At 51.4% G+C, this 18,823-nt stretch overlaps 1 protein-coding gene across 2 annotated transcripts in view; it reads right to left on the bottom strand.

Annotated features, from left to right (window-relative positions):
- Positions 1-16,734: 16,734 nt before the first annotated feature.
- TRANK1 (tetratricopeptide repeat and ankyrin repeat containing 1) overlaps positions 16,735-18,823 on the bottom strand; it is a 112,444-nt gene continuing 110,355 nt past the window's right edge. For both annotated transcript variants that reach the window (XM_066244744.1, XM_066244745.1), the window contains one exon: positions 16,735-18,321. In XM_066244744.1, the coding sequence (XP_066100841.1) occupies positions 18,221-18,321 (101 nt within the window). In that variant the 3' untranslated portion in view covers positions 16,735-18,220. The remainder of the gene's footprint in view (positions 18,322-18,823) is intronic.

Below are 18,823 nucleotides of genomic sequence, written 5' to 3'. Positions count from 1 at the left end.
GTATTGGAAACACTGATTAATATGTAATGCCACTGAGAAGGGTTGTGACACCGCATCTGGACTCCGGAGGAAGAGCGTCATAATCGATTAGCAATGTCTACAGCGGTGGCCTCAGTGCTGTCTTTGGTATCATGCTAGTATGGAATAAAAAAGACTCTTTCCTTAACCAAACTTCAGTCAGGCTCCAGTGAGCCCTCTTACCACCAGGCCTTGACATGGACCCTCATCCTGTCTTCTGCCTGAAGCCTGCAAAGTCAGCTTAATAAGACTCCCTCCCATCTTGATATATGACCAAGTGCCTTGTCCCCCACGGTTGATCTTCAAGCTCTTGACATATTCTCAGCATGAATTCTGCTAGTCACTTTAAAAGGAATCCCTTAACTTTCATGTCTCCTGAGTCATTTTCCACCCAGACTCCCTTACCCTGTTCATTGGCCGTAAATCCTCACTTGCCCTTGTCATATTCCAAGTGAAGCCTGATCTCTCAACCCTCTTACAGTACCCCTGTTGTAATAGCCTCGAATAAAGTCTTCCTCGCCATTTTAACATGTTAGAATAATTTTTTTTGTATTTAGCAATAAACTTTAGGGTAATATTTCAAGTGGTGAAGGCCTTTGAGACCAAAGGACCAGCACACACAAAGGGAATGAGAGGGTGTGCTGTGGATGGGAGGGCTAACAAGAGATGTTGAAGACAAAGAAAAGCCCAGTACAGGTATTTTGGTGTGTGCTGAGAACTCTTTGTAAGGTATTTTTCCCTGCCGAGAAGGAAGGAAGGGGCCAGAGCTACAAAGTGTGGAATAGCAAAGGCTTTATTGGGTACAGCATGCATCCCGCCCGGCGAGGTTCCCTGGCCCCGAGGAAAGATGGAGGCCAGGGAGGTCGCAAGTGGTGACCCGCGTGGGAGATATTTAAAGGGTCCCTAGGGTGGTCGAGCTAATATGACGTGGTGAAATCTCACTGGCTGGCAGACGGTTGCTTTTTTCCAAAGGGCTGCTGCGAAGCCTCTTTTGGCGTGCTTGGTTGTGGGCGGTCCTAGCCAAAGTTCCCAGGTCTGACCTTTCCCATTATCCACCGACCTTACACTCTTAGAGACCTGTAAGCAGACCTGAGCTTTATTTCAGGGGGGAAATCCATGGTAATTATATCAAGGAGAGGTTGGACTAAAAAGAACAAAGAATACAGGCTAGGTAAGGGGTGAGGGTGAGAATACAGGCTAGGTAAGGGGTGAGGGTGAGAATACAGGCTAGGTAAGGGGTGAGGGTGAGAATACAGGCTAGGTAAGGGGTGAGGGTGAGAATACAGGCTAGGTAAGGGGTGAGGGGTGAGAATACAGGCTAGGTAAGGGGTGAGGGTGAGAATACAGGCTAGGTAAGGGGTGAGGGTGAGAATACAGGCTAGGTAAGGGGTGAGGGTGAGAATACAGGCTAGGTAAGGGGTGAGGGTGAGAATACAGGCTAGGTAAGGGGTGAGGGTGAGAATACAGGCTAGGTAAGGGGTGAGGGTGAGAATATAGGCTAGGTAAGGGGTGAGGGTGAGAATACAGGCTAGGTAAGGGGTGAGGGTGAGAATACAGGCTAGGTAAGGGATGAGGGTGAGAATACAGGCTAGGTAAGGGGTGAGGGTGAGAATACAGGCTAGGTAACGGATGAGGGTGAGAATACAAGCTAGGTAACGGGTGAGGGTGAGAATACAGGCTAGGTAAGGGGTGAGGGTGAGAATACAGGCTAGGTAACGGATGAGGGTGAGAATACAAGCTAGGTAACGGGTGAGGGTGAGAATACAGGCTAGGTAAGGGGTGAGGGGTCAGACCCACATGCTTGGGACTAGGAATTTCTTTTTCCTTCTCAGATGTATGTATACCTTTATAACAACTGAATATGCTTCCTCCAGTCTCACAACTAACAAATGTTTCCTCGAACACCTGGGAGCCATCTTTTTGAAAAGCAAACATTAGGGAGGGAGCACCCCTGCCTCCCAATTCCTGTGGGAGGGTAAGAGGCTAAATTCCTTGGCTATCTTGCTCTACTTTGCAAAACAATCTCCTGCCTTAAAGATTTGAGAAGGATGTTTCTCCCCCAATAAAGCCAACATAAGAAGTCTCTCCAATGACCACACTGGTTAGGACAACTATGTATAACAAAAGGTACTACCAACTCTCCTTTATTGAAGACTGGTATCATGTATCTTGAAAGCATGTATGTCATGAGTTGTAGCTGTTTGGCTGTAAAAAGAGGCGAGATTTCTATCTTTGCAATGGCTTGGAGGATTGCCCATGCTGGTTTATTCAATCCCCTTCTGACCCTAAAATAATGAAGGTGTTTTCTTTCCCCATTACCTTTGGGGTGAGGACTCCTGGGTCAGAAGAAGATCTATTTCCTCAATACGTTATAGTTTAGGATTGGTGGTGTAGGGGAGAAAAGAAAAAAACTCCTTCTCCTCTTCCCATCAAAGGTTCTTCCCTGGGGCCCTATCAGTTAGGAGGACAGTAAACAAATTAACAAGAGCAGAACAACAAGGGAGGAGTATTAACACGTGCATTGCTCAGACACAGGGGCGTGCTCAGTGATGAGTGTCTCAAAGGGACGGTTAGAACGTGGGCTTACATAGCATCTTTAAAATAATACTACTAAATTTCTAGAGAAGTGACCGAACAAAGGGAAAGGACCTTAAGTTTCTAGAGGCAGTAAATTGTACGGAGGAAAATGTACAAAGAAACTAATGGCAGATAAATCTCCAGCTTTTCTCTAGTGATTAACTTTAGTTTTTTCTGGTAAAGAGGGACAGGCACTGCTCTAGGTGCTGAAGATGCAGAGAGGTGAATAAAACAGACAAAATTCTAGCTCTCAAGGAATTTTCATTCCAATGGGAAAGGACAGACAGTAAAGAAGAAAACAAATACATGAGAGAACTTGGAATTGTGGTAAATCCTATCCGGCAAATAAAGCAGAAAGCTGTGGCAGAAAGCAAGGAAGGAGTTAAGAAAGGTAAGGCTATCAACTGCTTCTGGCCTAGCAAGGTCTTGGCAACTGAAGACTCCAGTTCTCACCCTCCAAGAGAAGAGAAGCACCTTGGGGCGTGGGGGTGGAGCCCGCTGTCATTTCAGCAGACTGTTGTCATCTGAGCCCTGTTGCCAGGCAACGCAGACATGCCACAGACAAACCTGGCAGAGAGCTGGGACTCAGGTAAGCAAAGCCAATTTCTGTTAAGCAAGACAGCTCTCACCGAGAGCATCTTGGCATCTGGCTGTTCTCACCCAATTGGTCCTTGAAGGAGAAGGAAGAACAGAAGCACGTATGAAGGGCAGAGTCAGCGGTCCTAACTCTTGGTCCATGGAAGAAGATGAGACTGAAACATCTTTTCAAAAAGAACAATGCTTAGCACGAAACTAATCAAATTCTGGCCAGAAAGAGTGTTCCATGTCTTTCCTGTTTATACCCTCCCTTTCAGCTGATTGGTCCCTGTATCCTCCCTGGGCACCCTGGCCCCACCCTCCCTTTCAGCTGATTGGTCCCTGTATCCTCCCTGGGCACCCTGGCCCCACCATGCCTCTGACAAACGGACACTCAGCCAAAGAGCACCTCGTAGTGGGGACTCCTTCTGGAGGCCTGCGTTTCTAGTCCCACATGCTCTACCAGTGCTTTGATACTCCTAATCAAGAGATAATCTATTTTCTCACCCCTTGAACTGGGTGGGACTTTGTTAGTTCCTTAAGAAACAGAAGGCCCTGGCCGGTTGGCTGAGCAGTAGAGCGTCGGCCTGGCGTGCGGGGGACCCGGGTTCGATTCCCGGCCAGGGCACATAGGAGACGCGCCCATTTGCTTCTCCACCCCCACCTTCCTCTCTGTCTCTCTCTTCCCCTCCCGCAGCCGAGGCTCCATTGGAGCAAAGATGGCCCGGGCGCTGGGGATGGCTCCTTGGCCTCTGCCCCAGGCGCTGGAGTGGCTCTGGTTGCTGTAGAGCGATGCCCCAGAGGGGCAGGGCGTCGCCCCTGGTGGGCGTGCCGGGTGGATCCCGGTCGGGCGCATGCGGGAGTCTGTCTGACTGTCTCTCCCCGTTTCCAGCTTCAGAAAAGTACCAAAAAAAAATAATAATAAAAAAGCAGACAGCTATGGACAGACGGGGGAGAAAGCTAAGCAGCCCTAGCAGGTGGCTGTCGTGGTCCAAGAGAAGGAATGAAGAGCCGAGTCAGGACAGAGGTAAGGCTTGGGGAAAGGTGTGAGTCTGTCTGCCCAGGCCCCTCCTAGCCCCCCCTACCCTGTCTGGCATCCCTAGAGCCAGGCTAAAGTTCCGTTGATAGAAAGGGGTCCCAGTACATAATAGATACTCAATAAATGTGTTCAGGAGGATGGGTGAAACTGAGCAATCTCTCAGACTTGGTGACTGATGAGAAATGAGAAATGAGCAATAAAACAGGGTTAGAGAGTCATTCCTCCAGCCTCCAGACAGCTAGCGACTGGGCACCCAGGGAGGGCTGCGCAGGCAGGTGTGCGGGCCACCGCAGGAGCCAGCCCAAGTCCTGCCCTCGGGGAGATCAGTCTTGCTGAAGGGTGCAACCAGCTTCTTCTGAGGCCTGGTGACTGAGGGGAGGATGACCTTCAGTGACAATCGGGAACTCAGGAAGAAACGCTGGCCCGCGGAGCAGGGCACTTGGTTAGGGGCACCCTGAGTCGAGTGGTCCCGGTGATACATCAGGGTGGAGAGGTCCAGCAAGCCTTGGGCAGAGGTGCTGGGGCGGGAAGTCACGAGCATATCAGGGAAACTGAGGCCAGAGGAGTGGTGGAGAGGCCCGGGCAGTGTGATCCAAAAAGACGGGAGGGAGGCAGAAGACAGAGCCGAAAGGACAGCCGTGAAGCCCACCCCCAGCCACCAGCCATCCCCGCCCCACCGGCCCCTGCAGCATGCTAGTCCACCAGATGACAGAAGTCCTTTGCTCCCCTTTGCTCAGCCCAGACTTGACCATCACAAGTTCAGTTCTCTGTGATTTGACAGCTGGGGCTAATGGATTCAACCAAACTCATCCTTCCTCAAGTGTCCCCAGGAAAGCTGCTGCCTGTTCCTGGTGCTATGGGCTGCATACATCCTCCAAAAATTCTGTATGTTGATGTCCCACTCCCCAGCACCGCAGATATTGCCTGTATTTGGACCTTGAGCCCCTAAAGAGGTAATTAAGTTAAAACGAGCTTATTAGAGTGGGCCCTATTCCAATATGATTGGTGTCCTTATAAGAAAAGGGATTAGGACCCAAAGACAGGTTCAGAGGGAAGACCATCAGAAGACACAGGGTATAGAGGGCCCTCTAAGAGCCCAGAAGAGAGGTCTCAGGAAAAAACAAGCGGCCAACACCTTGATCTCGGACTTCCCGCACCCAGCACTGTGGGAAAATACATTTCTGTTGTTTAGCCCGCACCCCCACCCCGGCCTGCGGTGCAGGCACGCCTCAGAGATCCGGCTCCGGATCACCACAATAAAGCGAGTATGGCAATGAAACAAGCCGAATCTGTTTCTCTGGTGGAAGGTCTTGCCTTCCGCGTATACAAAACGCCAATATCGGGGAAGCACAGTAAAATGAGGTAGGTATGCCTGTGCTTTGCTACAGCGGGCTCAGCAAAAAGACACCTAATTATCATAAGCCGGGTGATGGCCCTCGTGACGGCCTGTTCTCCTCTCCTTCCGACAACAGGCAGGCCCCTCCCTACTGCACGGTGTCCCCTGCCCCTCCCCTGCCGGACCCACCCACCCACGCCCACTCCCATCAGTGCAGGGTGAGAAAAGGCTTCGTCCACCCTCTTAGACTCCGGCTTCCACGTCGTGCGTGTGTTGTGTGTGTGTGTGTGTGTTTAGTATCTCCTGGAAGAAGGGTAGACAAAACAGTGCTCCTCCTTCGGCAAGAACTCCTTCTCAAAGAGATGTGCAGGTTTCAGGTCGCTGGGACTAAAATGCCGCGGCTTCATTCCCCCTGGACACCCCCGGGGCAGCCTGTGCGGTTTTTCCCCTTTGATTTAAATGCCAAGGAACAGAAGGGATGAGAAATTCAGCCACTTGCACCCTCTTCCCCCATGCCCAACCCCTCCGCACGCACACGCACGCGCACACACACGAACATGCACACGCACACTCACTGGTTCCCTTCCCTTCCCCCGCGGGGCCCTGTCCTGCCTGCTCACAAGCTGTGCTCTTCGGGCCCAGGCCACGACCTCCAGCGCAGACAGCCTGCTGGCCTGCGTCCACAGCATCTCCATCTCTTCTAACAGAATTACTGCTGCTTCAAAATGCTTGTTTGAAAGACCTTGATAGGAGGAAGGTTAGAATTCTTCTAGAAAATGCTTCAGTTGGAAACCCAGGCCTGCCTGAAAATTCTAACCTGATTTGGGTTCCTTAGACCTGAGGGGTTTTTTTGTTTTGTTTTGTTTTGTTTTTTGTATTTTTCTGAAGCTGGAAACGGGGAGAGACAGTCAGACAGACTCCCGCATGCGCCCCACCGGGATCCACCAGGCACGCCCACCAGGGGGCGACGCTCTGCCCAGCAGGGGCGTCGCTCTGTCGCGACCAGAGCCATTGCAGCGACTGGGGCAGAGGCCATCTTTGCTCCAATGGAGCCCTGGCTGCAGGAGGGGAAGAGAGAGACAAAGAGGAAGGAGAGGGGGAGGGGTGGAGAAGCAGATGGGCACTTCTCCTGTGTGCCCTGGCCGGGAGTTGAACCCGGGACTTCTGCACACCAGGCCGACGCTTTACCACTGAGTCAACAGGCCAGGGCCAGACCTGAGTTTTGATGAGCCATGAGAACTGATGGCCGCGGTCAACAAACCTGCAGTTGGTTCCCGGGTTCAGATGTTTGGCATCTGGGACGTGAATGCCAGGACAGCAGGCTGCATCCTCTGCCTTTGGCCAGGGTCCCTCCTGACACTTCCCAGCCTCCACGGAAAGAAGGAGTGAAGTGTTTTCCCCTAGCTCCGACTGGAAGCTCTGAGTAAAGTTGAAAAAGTCCCGAGCCTGATCTGTTTCTTCCCACGTGAAATCAGGAACCTTCCCTGGGAGGGACTCTTTTTGGTCCTTGGATGTGGCCCAGCCCTGCATCATCCCAGGGGTCCCGCTCCTGGGCTAACAAGACCAATGACATGGTGGGAAAGAGCCCCGGACACCAGGTTCTCCATTGTCGCTCTCACCGGGGAAAGGGGGCTTTGTGCACAGACAAAAAGCATGCTCCCTCCCCTTTCCCACCACCAAATTAGCACCTGCGAAGTAGTGCTGATCAAAATAGCTAAAGCATGCCAGGAAAGTGGAAACATGATGACTTGTGCTTGAGAAAATAAAAACACACACATAAAACCAAAGATAGGAGGAAGTTAATGGAGTAGAAGATGACAAAAAAAAGTATTTTAATTCTAACGAAAACTCCCACTCTCTCTATCTCTGTATAGTTCAAACAAACTCACCTGTGACGGCCCAGTGCTGGAGGGGGTTCCTGGAAGGGGTTCCTGGCGGGACCGGCAGGATAGAGCCCTCAGAGCCTTGGACTCCGCCTGTGTGGTGGGTGTGAGCACGACACCTCTCTCCCAGGTCTGTGTGGTGGGTGTGTGCACTACACCTCTCTCCCAGGTCATTGTGAGCATCCACTGGAGTGGTACCCAGATGAGCCAGTACCAAAGCATTCATTCATTCACTGAATGACAGCTATGACGATCTTGGTTACGACTGCATTGTCTCAAGCCCCACGGCCAGATGAGTATATCTTCATAGCTTAGGAAAGAAGCCAGAGACGGTAGCAGGAGGGTATCATTGCTCGTGAGACTCCAGGACAGGGATGCTCTCGGGGAGTAGGAGAGGTCCAGAGTCAAGATTACTAAGAGCAGGACTTGTAAGTATCAGGTGATACAAGTTCCAGGTCTAAATGATGGGCGGCCTTGGAAGCTGAGGCTTCCTCCTCTTCACAGCTGGCTGCAGATACGTAGCAGTTTGATGAGAAGCAGAGGACCAAGCTAGACCTGGGTAGGACTTCAGGGGGTCCAGAAGAGCATCCTCTCCTACTGGGGTACCCTCACCATGGCACACACAACGCTACCTCCTCATAGCGCTTTGTAAACTCCTGAGTGGGCGTGGCACGTCCATCTGTGACCATCTCAGTGAATAACAAATATTTGCCCTCCTGTGCCTCTCCATTTTGATTTCTAAAAAGAGATTGTTTTCACACACATACTCCAAAGTATTTTTAAAATTCCAAGTCTTACACAGTACTCAAGGCCACCACCACCAACAATTTGGAATTTTTTTAGTTTTGCAAAAGTGAATGGAACCCTAGGACCTCCTCTTTGGCTCGAGTTTTCAGTGAGCAAGTGGTCTGCCATATTTCTCTAAAGCCTGAACCCTATGCATGGTGGTCAGCCACGCCTCTGCTGAGAACTTGAGCTTTTTAACTTTGGACTCTCCCCGGTACTTCTGAAGTAACCATTTCTTTGGGCGTTTGTAGGACTGTTTCTCTAACATAAATCTCTAAAAGGAGGAATGCTGCTAATGGACATTCAAAGGGATATTATTCAGCCTTAAAAGGGAAGGAGACTCTGCCACATGTTATCACGTGGGTGAACCTGAGGACTTTCTTTTTGTGTGAAATAAGCTAGTTGCAAAAAAGACAAATACCCCATGAATCTACTTATATAAGGCACCTCAAGCAGTCGACATCACAGAGACAGAAAGTGGAATGGTGGGGGCCAGAGTGTGAAGGACAAACAGGGATTGTCCAATAAGTATAGAGTTTCAGTTTTCTTTCCTTTTTTTTTTCTTCCTGAAGCTGGAAACGAGGAGAGACAGTCAGACAGACTCCTGCACGCACCCGACCGGGGTCCACCTGGCACGCCCACCAGGGGCGAAGCTCTGCCCACCAGGGGGCGATGCTCTGCCCCTCTGGGGTGTCGCTCCGTTGCAACCAGAGCCACTCTAGCGCCTGGGGCAGAGGCCAAGGAGCCATCCCCAGGGCCCGGGCCATCTTTGCTCCAATGGAGCCTCGGCTGCGGGAGGGGAAGAGAGAGACAGAGAAGAAGGAGAGGGGGAGGAGTGGAGAAGCAGATGGGCGCTTCTCCTGTGTGCCCTGGCCGGGAATCGAACCCGGGACTTCTGCACGCCAGACCAACGCTCTACCACTGAGCCAACCGGCCAGGGCCGAGTTTCAGTTTTGTAAGATAAAAATAAAGGTCCGGAAACCAGTTGTACAACAACAGAAGTGTACTTAACACTACTGAGCTGCATGTAAAGAAAAAAATTTTTTTTTTAAAAAAGGGGTTAAGAAAGTACATTGTATGTTATGTGTGTTTTTACCACAATTTTAAAAAATAATAAACAAAAAAGTGGGAAGGTAAGTCCCAAGGTGAGTCCACGTTTTAATGGAATAGATATGGTGGAAGTCCTTCAGAAAGACTGTACCGGTTAACTCCCTGCGGCACTGAGTGCCTCCTTCTCCCACGGCCTGGCCAGCACAGGCACTGACCACCTTCTCTCCATCGTGATTTGGGAATGGCAATGAGGGCTGAAACAGGGCAGAAATTGACACTCAACTTTCAGTGGAACAAAAGGATCCTATCTGCTCGGCCCCTCCAGATCCCCCAGAGTGGCGACAAAGTAACCTTGGGGTGCAGGTGAGGTCTCTGTGGACGCAGCCTCTGGCGACTCCAGAGTTCTCTCTCTCCTACTCATCCCACTCCTTATCCTTAAAATGATGACTCCAAATATCACAGACTGGCCTACATACTTTCCTGAAACAGCTGTCCTGCAGAATCACTAAAACTTGGGTTAAAAATAGTCTCGGTCTCTAAAAGAAGGTCGGGTCCCTGGGAACAAAGCCCTCTTAGAAATGGCCCCACCTCCATAAAGGGCACACAAAAGCTGGCCCAGTTTTGTCCCCAGGGTTTGTCCTTGCTCATGACCATCCCTCCCTGCCCTGGAAACAGATCCCTCCCTGAGATCTCGTCACATTCTTGGTCCATCTATGGAAGAGAGGCAGGGGGAGGGAAAGCTAATGATATTTACAGCCAAGCTACAGTTTGTGTCTTTATTTCCATTTTATAAATCCCCAAACGGGCCCAGAGACTTTTTTTTTTTCCTATTGTCCATTTCTGAATACCCCTCCCCAACACCTAGGTCAAGATTGCATTGTTAGTACAGGCTCTTCATTGTGGGGGGGTTTTCGTTTGTTTGTTTGCTTTTTATTGATTTTAATTTATTGTGCTTACATAGATTCTGGTGTCCCCCTGAATGCATCCCCCCTCCCTGGTGTTCCCTTTAACCTCCCCCTTGCCCCTCTCCCCCAACACCCTCCCCCCTTCCCTCCAGGATTTGCTTTTTCTGCTCTCTAGAACACTGTTATGTATATATATTTATATATAATTTCACCAATCTCTTTCCCTTCTCTGATCCCATCCTGTTTTGTTTTTTAATTTTAAAAAATTGTTTCAATTACACTGACATATAACAGTATATTAGTTTTAGATGTACAGCAGTGATTAGACATTTATATAACTTACAGACTGATCCCCTCCAATAAGTCTAGTACCCATCTGACGCCATACACAGTTATTACAGTTTTATTGACTATATTCCCTATTTGTAGTTTACGTCTTGATGACTGTGTTTATAACGGCGATTTGCACATTTTTACCCCATCCCCTTTTTCACCCATCCCCCCAACTCCCCTCCCGTCTGGCACCCATCAAAACGTTCTCTGTATCTGCGAGTTTGTTTCTGTTTTGTTTATTTTGTTTTTCAGAGACTTAAAATAACCTGTCTGGATTTCCAGCATGAGAAGCTAAATTTCAATCTTATAGGCTCACTTCAAAGATATCGTGAGGAAAAGGTCCTATTAGATTTTTCAGGACGCATCATTGATGAGGGTATGCTAATGTGTTTTAAGCAGAGAACACAGAATTCTGGATCGGGTCAGGATTCTGCAGCACCAGGAGGCAGGTTTCTGAACAACCCACCTAAAGAACGCCTGCTACCTTGCTGATGGCTTCTCCTTCCTTCCCTCTTAGCAAGCAGGGGAGACACATTTTCCTGGGTGGTGAGTGGGAGTGAGAATCAGCTGCCTGCTGTTTCTCAGCTGCGGGAAAGAATGCCAGTCCCTGGGGTTAAACAGGGAGGCTTCCCATGCACTCTTAACCTCTGTGTCGTTATGGGACTTGCTGGGTGGGGACCCGGCTTCTCAGGCCGTCCACCTGACCTTGTGCTCTACAGCCGGACTCTCTGAAGCTATTAGATTGACAAGATCCAAAGCGAGCTGCAGTTGCTTAGGGAAGAAGATATTTGTGGCTGAGGGGAGAACCGTTACTGGCTGCATTGCTTTACCCGTCCTCCGGATCGTGAACTTAAGGATGACCCCAGGGACACAGATTTCTGGCAATTACATGGCATTGATCCAGGAACACATACAAGACATCCCAGACCCCGGATCAGCCTGCTTGGAGAGGCCAGGGAGAGAGAGTGTGGGATGTTAGGCTAAGAAGATTAAAATGGTTATCATAGCGATGAATGCTGGAATCCTGTCCTGCAAGGACCCTGAAGGAGATAGCTTGTAGCTAGCTAGATAAATAGATAGCCAGATAGATAGATAGATAGATAGATAGATAGATAGATAGATAGATAGATAGATGCAGGGGGAGAAAGGACTAAGGAAAGTGGCAGAACGCTGTGTTGTTAGCTAACTACTGTGCCCCAAACCTGGAAAAACAGTACATGTCTATGGCCCCGTATCCAGGAGTGCCCCCACTCAATCACCCCGAGCCTCTCCTTTGTTGAGGTGCTGGGTCCAAGGGGTAGCCAAGGGCGGCTGTTGGGGGAGGAGGAAGTACAGATATTAATGAGCTCGCATGTGACGCTGGAATGTCCACACTCACACAAGGGAAGTCCTTCATGGTGCAGGATGAAGCCAGGGGCGGTGGGAAGAGAAGGAATGGGTGTGTGTGTGTGGGGGGGGATCTCTTGTTGTATTCACACCCCAAGCCTCACAAATATTGGGGGCCAACCTACTCTTATGTGACAGTCGGCAATGTCGGCTGCCAGTGTCCCAGGGGAACCAGATGCAGGAGCTGAGTGGAAAGAACCCTGCTAACATTGGTCAGAGTAACTCTGCCTGCTGGTTGCCCTGGCAACCAAGTCTCCCTAGCTGGCCAAGTCCTGCATGGCCCGCTAAATGTCAGGGTTTGGAGGGGAGGTCACGAAGGTGACGAGTGGTTGGTTCCAGGGATCCCTCAGGGTACCAGGGCACTAGGTGGGCTCAGGGTAGTCGAATTCTTACAAGGGCAGCTGGATCACCCCGGAGAAAAGGAGAAGCGGCCAGGCCTCTTGCAGGCCAGGCCCCACATCAGAAAGTGTCTCTTCTGCTGCACTCGTTGGCCAAAGCGAGCCACAGGGGAGGGGAAAGAGACTCCGCCTCTTGATGGTTGGAGTGACAGGCTCAGGGACTTTAGGCTGTGGGGCCAGGGGCTGCGTGACCAGTAGGGACCTGCAGTCACTCACAGCAGTGTGACTGGGAGGTGGAACACCAGCGGAGTGGCTCTGTGGTTCATCTGCAGAGGCTAGACCAGATGCCCCAGGGCTCCCGGACCCACCGAGCTCAGCTCTGAAGGAGGACATTGCTCACCTCCTCAGACACCCTGCCAGCCCAGCCTAGGTGTGTGTACGTGGTGGCCCAGGGCAAACTGAAGGAGAGAGGACCACCCTCAGTTTACCTCAGCCACATAGGCCTCCTAAGATTTAAGAGACCCCCAAGGAAACAGAGGGTCCCCCAATAATGACTGGGTTTGAATTTCCTACCAAAAAGGGCCCCAAGTAGGATTTGAATTAATTGAAAAAAATGTGACCTTTCAGCCCTGGCCGATTGGCTCAGTGGTAGAGCATCGGCCTGGCGTACAGGAGTCCCGGGTTCGATTCCCAGCCAGGGCACACAGGAGAAGCGCCCATCTGCTTCTCCAACCCCCCCTCCTTCCTCTCTGTCTCTCTCTTCCCCTCCCGCAGCCGAGGCTCCATTGGAGCAAAGATGGCCCGGGCACTGGGGATGGCTCCTTGGCCTCTGCCCCAGGCGCTAGAGTGGCTCTGGTCGCAACAGATCGACACCCCGGATGGGCAGAGCATTGCCCCCTGATGGGCATGCCGGGTGGATCCCGGTCGGGCGCATGCGGGAGTCTGTCTGACTGCCTCCCCGTTTCCAGCTTCGGAAAAAGTTAAAAAAAAAAAAAAAATGTGACCTTTCTTGCACAACTGAGATTAATGTGTATTGCACTCTTGTTAGACCATTGAACTCCAAGACTGTCAACACCATCCTGAAATCAGATGAAAACACAGGAAGCTCACATTCCGTGCCATTAACATTCAAAATAAAAACGGACTACTTCATGTGTGTATGGGGTAAAACCTGGATGTTGTTTAGTTGGGGTTTTAACACTGGGTATTTATAGTCTTGGTTGTTTTCCTGAGCCACAGGAGTGCCTGACCCTTCCCACCTCCACCCCCGTCCAGGCCTGGAGAGCCCTTTCTGTGAGCCCCAGAGGGTGGATTACGAGCTGCGCCCATCTGCTGGCCTCGTCCCCCTCACATCCCCACGAGGTGCGCACCCACTTGGCTACCACTGACCAGCTCCTTAAGAGGAGCCTGGAAGAGCCCACTCATGGCACTCGAGAAATAACGGCTGAATAATCTGGCCAGCAGGAGACCTTGGGGACAGCCAGGATCTGTGAGTGCTAATACTCCCTCTTCCTGTGCTGAGAACAGTTATAACATAAGCTGTAAGTTACACAGTGCTCCATGAGTTGCAAGTGACCACTCTGGGGAAACTGAGGCATGCTGGCTCAGGAAAGGTGAATCCAATCTTTTAAAGGTATGAGGCCTGGGACCAGGGAATGGGGTTTCTATGCATGGACACTAAGGAGAGAATAAAGTCAACAGTTTCAGGGGCCAGGCTGAGCTATGCTACCCACAGGGTTTGACTTGGGGAGGCTCCTTTGTCTAGTCCTTGGAGGTCAGAGGCCTGGCTGCCTGGGGTGGGTGACAGTAGAATGCATTAGTTTTCTTGCCAGGCATTCCACTTTCCTACAGGAAACACTAGGGCCAAGAAGCAGGTGAGAAGTTGAAGGAGGCCAGTGGTACAAATGGCCAGGGGCCACTGGCAGCACTCTGCGCTGATCCTGGGCAGGGGTGATGGGCTCCAAGAAGTGTTAGCACTGGCTGTTGACCTCAGTGTATGAGTCCTCAGTGGAAAGGGTGCTGGCTGGCATCAGAACACCCAGGTCCAGGTCAGACCCCCACTGGCCCTGCAACCCAGAGTAGGAAACAGCAACTAGACTGGTTTCCCCTCCAGCAATCTGGTGCAATACAGAGCTGCCAGCCCAGAGCTGGGGGATGCTGTTGGCTTCCACATCAGCATCCTTCCTTCCTTCAGTCATTGAATGCCTGGACTCTTGTCCCCAGAGAGTTGGAGGAGAACGAGGGCTCTTGGATAAGAATAGTCAGGACAAAGTATGTCGGAGATAGTGGGAGGAGGGAGGGAACAGCCACCAGAGGCATCAGGCCTTATCCCTTCCCCCAGCAGGTCTCGAGGGACCCACACAGCATTCTGAATGGTTGACACTGGCTGCTGGCTCACAGGAGTGGAATAATGTCTGTGACAGTCAGGGAGCGATTGATTCTTCATGATGGGCTTTTAGAAGGTGAACTATCCCTGAAAATCCACTCCCTTGACTGGAGACACTGAGAGAGGTATGCATGAGCTTAGCTGGATACCTGGAGGGACCCAGAAGGCATGCTAACAGGGTGATCAGGACAGAGCCCCAACTTGGGGGAACCCCAGTGCAGAAAAGAGTTACAACACAGCAGGCCCAAAGACTGTCTTTTGAAAGGCCTGCTTACCAGGGTGGCCCTTGGCTGGTGTTAGGGAACTTGGATTTTGGGAGGGTTCCTACCATTCCCAGGATTAATAACTATTCAATAATAGCTCGCAGCGCTCCAACTGTTTGTACAAATAATGTGGTTTATGCTGAACCCCTGCTTTCCATCTGAGACTCTGGGGCTTTGAGATGTGGGAGGCAGAAGATGCCTTGGTGACCAGCACTCAGGAAAAGCCCTGAGCTCTGAGTCTAGTAAGTTTCCTGGCTGGCACTATTGACGTGTGTTGTCACACTCGTTGCTGGAGGGACCAAGCGTATCCTTTCCACTGGGAAAGGACCCTCGGAAGCAAGCCCCGGACTTTGCCCACGTGCCCTTTCCCATGGTGGGTGCTGCTTGGTGTGCCTTTCCTGTAATAGGTCAGAACCATGAGCGCAGCTCTGTGCTGAGTCTCATGAATGCTGCCAGTGAGTCACCGAACCTGACAGTGGTCACGGGGACTCTGACACACCCCCATCCTGGACTTCCAGGCACGGCCTGGAACACCAAAGTGCCTGCTACTGGACCGGGCCTCAGGGCTCAGGTTGTCAGAGGGCGTTACTGACTCTGCTACTGAACCCCGCTCTCCTCCCCAGTCTCCACACGCACACTCTAAGGACTCTCATGCGTCGAGGGCATGGATTCCTGGGAGCAGCTCTTTAATGGTGCCGATTAGAAGGCAGCAGGGATCGTCTCTCCCAGTCCTGAGCCTCCCGGACCGTGAAGCGAAGGATCAGACACTTTGCTGTCTCAGACTCAGCTGTCCTGCTCCCACAACACAAGCAAACACTGACATCACACAACCTCAACCTGAGGGGGTTCCAACCCATGGCAATGGCCCACAGAACCGCTCTGCATCAGGGCAGGAAGTCACCGTAGACCAGGGGTCCCCAAACTTTTTACACAGGGGGCCAGTTCACTGTCCCTCAGACCGTTGGAGGGCCGGACTATAAAAAAAAAAAACTATGGACAAATCCCTATGCACACTGCACATATCTTATTTTAAAGTAAAAGAACAAAACAGGAACAAATACAATATTTAAAATAAAGAACAAGTAAATTTAAATCAACAAACTGACCAGTATTTCCATGGGAACTATGGGCCTGCTTTTGGCTAATGAGATGGTCAATGTCCGGTTCCATATTTGTCACTGCTAGCCGTAACAAGTGATATGACGCGCTTCCGGAGCCGTGACACGTGCGTCCTGCGTCACCGGAAGTAGTACTGTACGTGAGCAACGCATACAGTACTCCAGGAGCACAGAATGCTCCTCTCACTGACCACCAATGAAAGAGGTGCCCCTCCCAGAAGTGCGGCAGGGGCCGGATAAATGGCCTCAGGGGGCCGCATGCGGCCCGCAGGCCATAGTTTGGGGACGCCTGCCATAGATGTTCATTTCCAGAAAGGGGAAACTGGGGCCCAGCTGGGTTACGTAAATGCTGCAACCTCTCCATGCAATCCACATTTCCATCACGGCTCATTGGGGGCAGGACGAGGATTCAACTCCAGGTCCCCTGCCTCCCAGGGCACTGTTCTTGTTCGGGGGCAGTCCCAGTAGCCAGCACCGTCCACACTGCGCATGCTCAGGAGCACCCAAACAGGGAGGAATTTACACCCGCCGTCCAGAGACAGCAACCAGCTGTGCGTCCCGGGCTGGGCCATATTTCTCTGTTCCCGTCGTCATTCCTGAAGCACAGCAAGCTCCTGCCCTGGTTCAGCATCCACCAGCCGACCAGAAAGAACCGACCCCAAGACCCACCCCTCTCCTCCTTGAGCGGAGACGGGAAATAAAACAAAGGAGCAGCAGCGTGTAAGAGAAATGACTGAACTTTATAAAAACAGGGCAGTACAGCAAGATTTGATTAAGATCCAAACCCCTCCCCCCCTTTTTTTTTCTGGCAAGTAAAGTTTATAAAAAACACCTGGAATAAAAATCAGAAACAAAACTGATAAAAATTGGAAACACAATCACCAAGGAAACGCAGTCATTGAGAAAGACCAGGAAAACAGTGAGCAGCAAAAGCAGCGGCAAGAGCAGCGGCAAAGTGGGGAGGCAGGCGGTTCTGCCGTGATGACAGGACCGGGGAGGACAGAGGGGGCCCTGACCCCCACTCCGGGCTGAACGGAGGGGCTGCGGAAGCGGCGGGCAGCAATCATGAGAGGCAAGAAGGCTTTCTGAACTGACAGACAGACGGCTGCTGGCCCAGTGGGGTGGGGGCGGAAGCCACCGGCTCCAGCACACAGAGCCGCCCCCAGCCCTCCTCGTAGGGGGCCCGCCCAGTGGCCAGCAGCCTGCGGCAGTGATTCACAGCTTAGTCCCTAAGGAGTGGCCTGGAGGACTGGCTTCCTCCTTGCTCCATGTCCCTAACCTGCATCGCTGCAGGCCCTGTCCCACTGTGGTGAGCTCCGTGGGAGAGAACTCAACAGGATGTCAGCCTAAGCTAGGATGACAAACTCGCCAGGGAGAACAGAGAAAAGCAGACATACAGGCTACAGAGGGCACACTTTCGGAAATGTCTGTACGACAGCCCCCCCCCCCTCCGGGCAAGTTAGGACCACCTTGGAGAGGCAGGCGGGGCAGCCCGCAGCCACGCCCCCCAGCTGGCCCTTCCAGGGGGAGGCCCTGCGGCTGGCTGCCCAGAGGACCCTGGGGGGATTCCTGACCACATTCTGAGGTAGTCTAACTGTGACTTGCACAGGTAGCTGAGCAAGGTGGGGGTGCAGGGCAAAGGGAGGGCAGAAAAGTTGCCATGGAGAGAAAAGGCTAACATATAGCGAAACTAACTACGTTACAAGCAGGCTTGGAGATGACCAGAGTGTGGCTTGGGGTCCAGGTGGCCGGCGGCAGGGCCCACACAGGCCTGGGCACACACGGCTCTCAGGACAGCCATGTTAAAGGAGAAGAGGGGGTCCGTGGAGGGACTGCCTGGCCCGGGGCAGCGACAGCGCAGAGCTGAGAGGTGTCCCTCCTTCTGACTCATGTTGTGACGGTTCCAAGCCCGACCACCCTGGGGACTTTGGGGTAAGGAGTCCCAAGGTTCCCTTTAGCTGTGACTCCTTTCATCCAATGAGTTTTAGGGGAACTAACACCTGGGCTTGAACTGGGAAAGCAGTGGAGGTCCCTGCTCGGAAGGCGCCCTCAGACCCTAAGCCACCAGAAAGAGAGAAGTAACAAGAACAGAAAGCGGAGAGGCTGTGAGACTCCCCTATTATTTTTAATGCTGGCTGACATTCTTTTCTCTTCTGCCCCAGCACTCAGGACCCTACGCCAGGACAGAACGTTCTGAAGGTTTAGACGCCAGCAGCTGGGTGGACCTCAGTACTTTCTCTGCTTTCCACATTTCCGCGGACGCCTTCTAGGACGGAGCTCACCAAAGTCGTCCACTTCATTTTCGTAGTCATCTTCCTGAACAATACCTATTTAAAAACCCAAAACAATAAATAAATAAAAGAAACAACACACAGAATGATTTTTCCCCAATCCACTACAAAATACAACATCCTCGTAAAACTTAATGTCTCTGTAATATTTTTTTTTTCTTTTAATGAAAGGGAGAATTCCAGAGAACAAGGGTTCTTCTTCGAGTACTGATGTTGCTTCCCAGAACTAGCAAAGCAAGCCTTCTTCTCTAGAATTAGGTTCCTCTTACAGGCTGGCTCCCCTGGCCTTATTTTAGAGGTCCTTTAAATCCAGGAAATCAATACAACTACAGGCTTGACTTGATACATCGGCGACCTTCCTGCAGACACAATAACAAAAATCATAGTCCCAGATTTTTTTTATTGGCACAGACATTTGTGCCAAGTCCTCTCAAGTTTTTCCCAGCTCCGGGGTCTGGCTTTTCCAGTCGCACCTGGATGAAAAGGACTCGGTGAAGGGTGACCTGGGGCAGGAGAAGTACTCAGAGCAGTGGGAGGT

The sequence above is a fragment of the Saccopteryx bilineata genome, chromosome 10 (assembly GCF_036850765.1).
Source record: "Saccopteryx bilineata isolate mSacBil1 chromosome 10, mSacBil1_pri_phased_curated, whole genome shotgun sequence".
In the NCBI taxonomy this organism is placed as follows: domain Eukaryota; kingdom Metazoa; phylum Chordata; class Mammalia; order Chiroptera; family Emballonuridae; genus Saccopteryx; species Saccopteryx bilineata.
This window is presented reverse-complemented; position numbering and strand designations above follow the sequence as displayed.